General features: G+C 47.6%; 1 protein-coding gene across 5 annotated transcripts in view; it reads left to right on the plus strand.

Moving 5' to 3' along the window:
• LOC115124197 (3',5'-cyclic-AMP phosphodiesterase 4D-like) overlaps positions 1 to 2928 on the plus strand; it is a 457268-nt gene extending 454340 nt beyond the window's left edge. For all 5 annotated transcript variants that reach the window (XM_065017241.1, XM_065017242.1, XM_065017244.1 and 2 more), the window contains 2 exons: positions 415 to 597; positions 1167 to 2928. In XM_065017241.1, coding sequence (XP_064873313.1) covers positions 415 to 597; positions 1167 to 1685 — 702 coding nt within the window. In that variant the 3' untranslated portion in view covers positions 1686 to 2928. The remainder of the gene's footprint in view (positions 1 to 414; positions 598 to 1166) is intronic.
• The last annotated feature ends 237 nt before the right edge of the window (positions 2929 to 3165 follow it).

Consider the following 3165-nt stretch of genomic DNA (forward strand, 5'->3'; position numbering starts at 1 on the left):
AAGCCCAATGCCACAAAACCCAATGAAGTCGGTTACGACTCCAAACTGCAGTCAGGTCAAGAACCTGGTGAGGACGACGAGCACGCAGATGAGCTTCCCTAAGATGGTTTCAAATTCTTTGGTTCATCAGCTGTCCGGTGGCTGGTCTCAGATGATCCAGCAGGTGAAGAAGCCGGATGTGGAGGTCCTGGGCTGGCGTGGTTACATGTGGTCTGCGGTTGTGAGGCCGGTTGGACGTACTGCCAAATTCTATAAGATGATGTTGAATGGGGCTTATGGTTGAGAAATTAACATTCAATTCTCTGGCAACAGCTCATGTGGACATTCCAGCACTCAGAATGCCAATTGCACGCTCCCTCAGTAAATGTGAGGACTGGGGTTTTAAATTCTAAATCTCTCTTCCCCCACTCTCAGGTCCTCCAGAACATGGTGCATTGTGCGGATCTCAGTAACCCTACCAAGCCCCTGCAGCTGTACCGCCAGTGGACCAACCGCATTATGGAAGAGTTCTTCAGCCAGGGGGACAGGGAGAGGGAAAGAGGCATGGAGATCAGCCCTATGTGTGACAAACACAACGCCTCTGTACAGAAGAGCCAGGTAAGTACAGTACACACATACAGTATATATACATATATATATACACACACACACACACACACACACACACACACACACACACACACACACACACACACACACACACACACACACACACACACACACACACACACACACATACAGTAGAGTAGACACACACACATGTTTTACTATTCTTGTGGGGACCAAACAATTGATTCCAATTCAAAATCTTATTTTCCCTAACTTTAACCCTAACTCTAAGCCTAAATCTAACCCCTAACACTAATTGTAACCCTGACCCTGAACCTAACCCCTAAGCCTAAAATAGCTATTTTCTTTGTGGGGACCGGCGAATTGTGCCCACTTGTCCGAATGTTCCTTTTTTTTTACTATCCTTGTGAGGACTTCTGGTCCCCACAAGGATAGTGAAACCACACACACACACACACACACACACACACACACACACACACACACACACACACACAAAAAGCAAGTTTATATCAGTCCAGACAAATAATTTAAGCACAACAAGCTGATATTCATTTTATTTTCCCTCCTCTCTCCTTCCTCCTTCCCCTCTCCAGGTGGGGTTCATCGACTACATCGTCCACCCTCTGTGGGAGACCTGGGCTGATTTGGTGCACCCTGACGCTCAGGACATCCTGGACACTCTGGAGGACAACAGGGAGTGGTACCAGAGCATCATCCCCCAGAGCCCCTCGCCCGTCCCGGACGAAGCCGACGACGGCAGCGGACGTCCCCCCGGAGGGGACAAGTTCCAGTTCGAGCTCACCCTGGAAGAGGACGGAGAGTCGGACACGGAGAAAGACAGTGGAAGTCAACCAGAAGAAGACGAGGAGAATAGTTGTAACTCGAAAACGCTCTGCACGCAGGACTCGGAATCCACAGAGATCCCGTTGGACGAGCAGCCGGAAGAGGAGGTGGAGGAGGAGGAGGAGGAGGAGGTGGTAGTGGTAGAGGAGGAGGAGGAGGGTGAAGGGGTACACAGGGAACCAAGTATGGCGGAGTTGGAGGAGGAGGATGAGGAGGGAGAGGGGGAAGGGGAGGAGGGCGAGGAGAAGCAAAGAGCGGCCGATACATAGCAGCAGTAGAAACTGCGCGGATTGCCAAACTGCGAGAGAGAGACTGTTGCGTTACAACGGCGAATCAAGGGACGAGGTGAATACTAGTAATCGCCACAATGTTGGTGATGTGGCGTCATCGAGAGTTCCAAAGCGCACGTTGCACTCCTCAATCCCAGTCTTCTCCTCACTCCACTCCACCTGGAGGTGATATGGGGGCACAGACCCACACCTCCCGCAAGACTCCCTCCCTTGGAGCGCCAGACTTTTACACTCAGGAATATTTTAGTCGACTTTCTCGCCTCCTTTTTTGTTTACCTTCTGGTTCATTCGGCCTATAGGGAGCGAGGTGACGCCTTGAGTTCAAAGGCCAATCTCCACCTCCCGCCTCTCCTCTATCTCCTACCACTTCCTGTCAATGCAGGAAGCAAACAGAAAGTGTTCTTTGACTCCAAGACTGAGCACATGGGCAACAGACAAGATGCTTGGAACAGTCCTAACTGTAGCATCATGGGAGGACAGCCAGATGGGGGAAAGATGGATTGCAAGGTGACCTCTGAACTGCAAGGTGACCCCAGTCCACTAATACCATCTGAAAACCAATGAGGGATATTATAGGGAGAGACGGACAAAGACATACTTTGCAAGATGATTTCAAAGAGACCTTTTTTTCTAAAGTTCAAGTCTTCCTTGAAACAAGACTGGTAGAAAACGCTGTTTTTGACCTCCTCAGTTTTTGTATTGTAGTAAAACTGAAATCTTTTTGTAGATAACTTTTGTTAATGGAGAGAGTAAGAGAGAGAGAGAGAGAGAGAGAGAGAGAGAGAGAGAGAGAGAGAGAGAGAGAGAGAGAGAAAAGAGAGGAGGAAGATGTTCATTTAATATCTTCTTCGTCATATATTGCATCCATTGAAACTTGATTTTTTTTTTTTAGAAGAGATATGTTATGCCATAACATAATGCCTGTGGTCTTTCTGGGAATGTGTGCTTGTCCTGAGTGCATGTGACTAAGCTCTCTGCACTCAGTCTGCTTTCTTTTGCTCTCCTTCATCTTCACTCCCAGGTATTTCAGATAGGGGCATCTTAGATGAACATGTGTGGTTTTCTGTTCGAGAGCGTTGGGGTTCTAACTTTAATCTTCACTCCCAGGTATTTCAGATAGGGGCATCTTAGATGAACATGTGTGGTTTTCTGTTCGAGAGCGTTGGGGTTCTAACTTTAATCTTCACTCCCAGGTATTTCAGATAGGGGCATCTTAGATGAACATGTGTTTTCTGTTCGTTTTCTAACTTTAATCTTCACTCCCAGGTATTTCAGATAGGGGCATCTTAGATGAACATGTGTGGTTTTCTGTTCGAGAGCGTTCTTTAATCTTCACTCCCAGGTATTTCAGATAGGGGCATCTTAGATGAACATGTGTGGTTTTCTGTTCGAGAGCGTTGGGGTTCTAACTTTAATCTTCACTCCCAGGTATTTCAGATAGGGGCATCTTAGATGAACA

The sequence above is a fragment of the Oncorhynchus nerka genome, linkage group LG4 (assembly GCF_034236695.1).
Source record: "Oncorhynchus nerka isolate Pitt River linkage group LG4, Oner_Uvic_2.0, whole genome shotgun sequence".
Taxonomy (NCBI): domain Eukaryota; kingdom Metazoa; phylum Chordata; class Actinopteri; order Salmoniformes; family Salmonidae; genus Oncorhynchus; species Oncorhynchus nerka.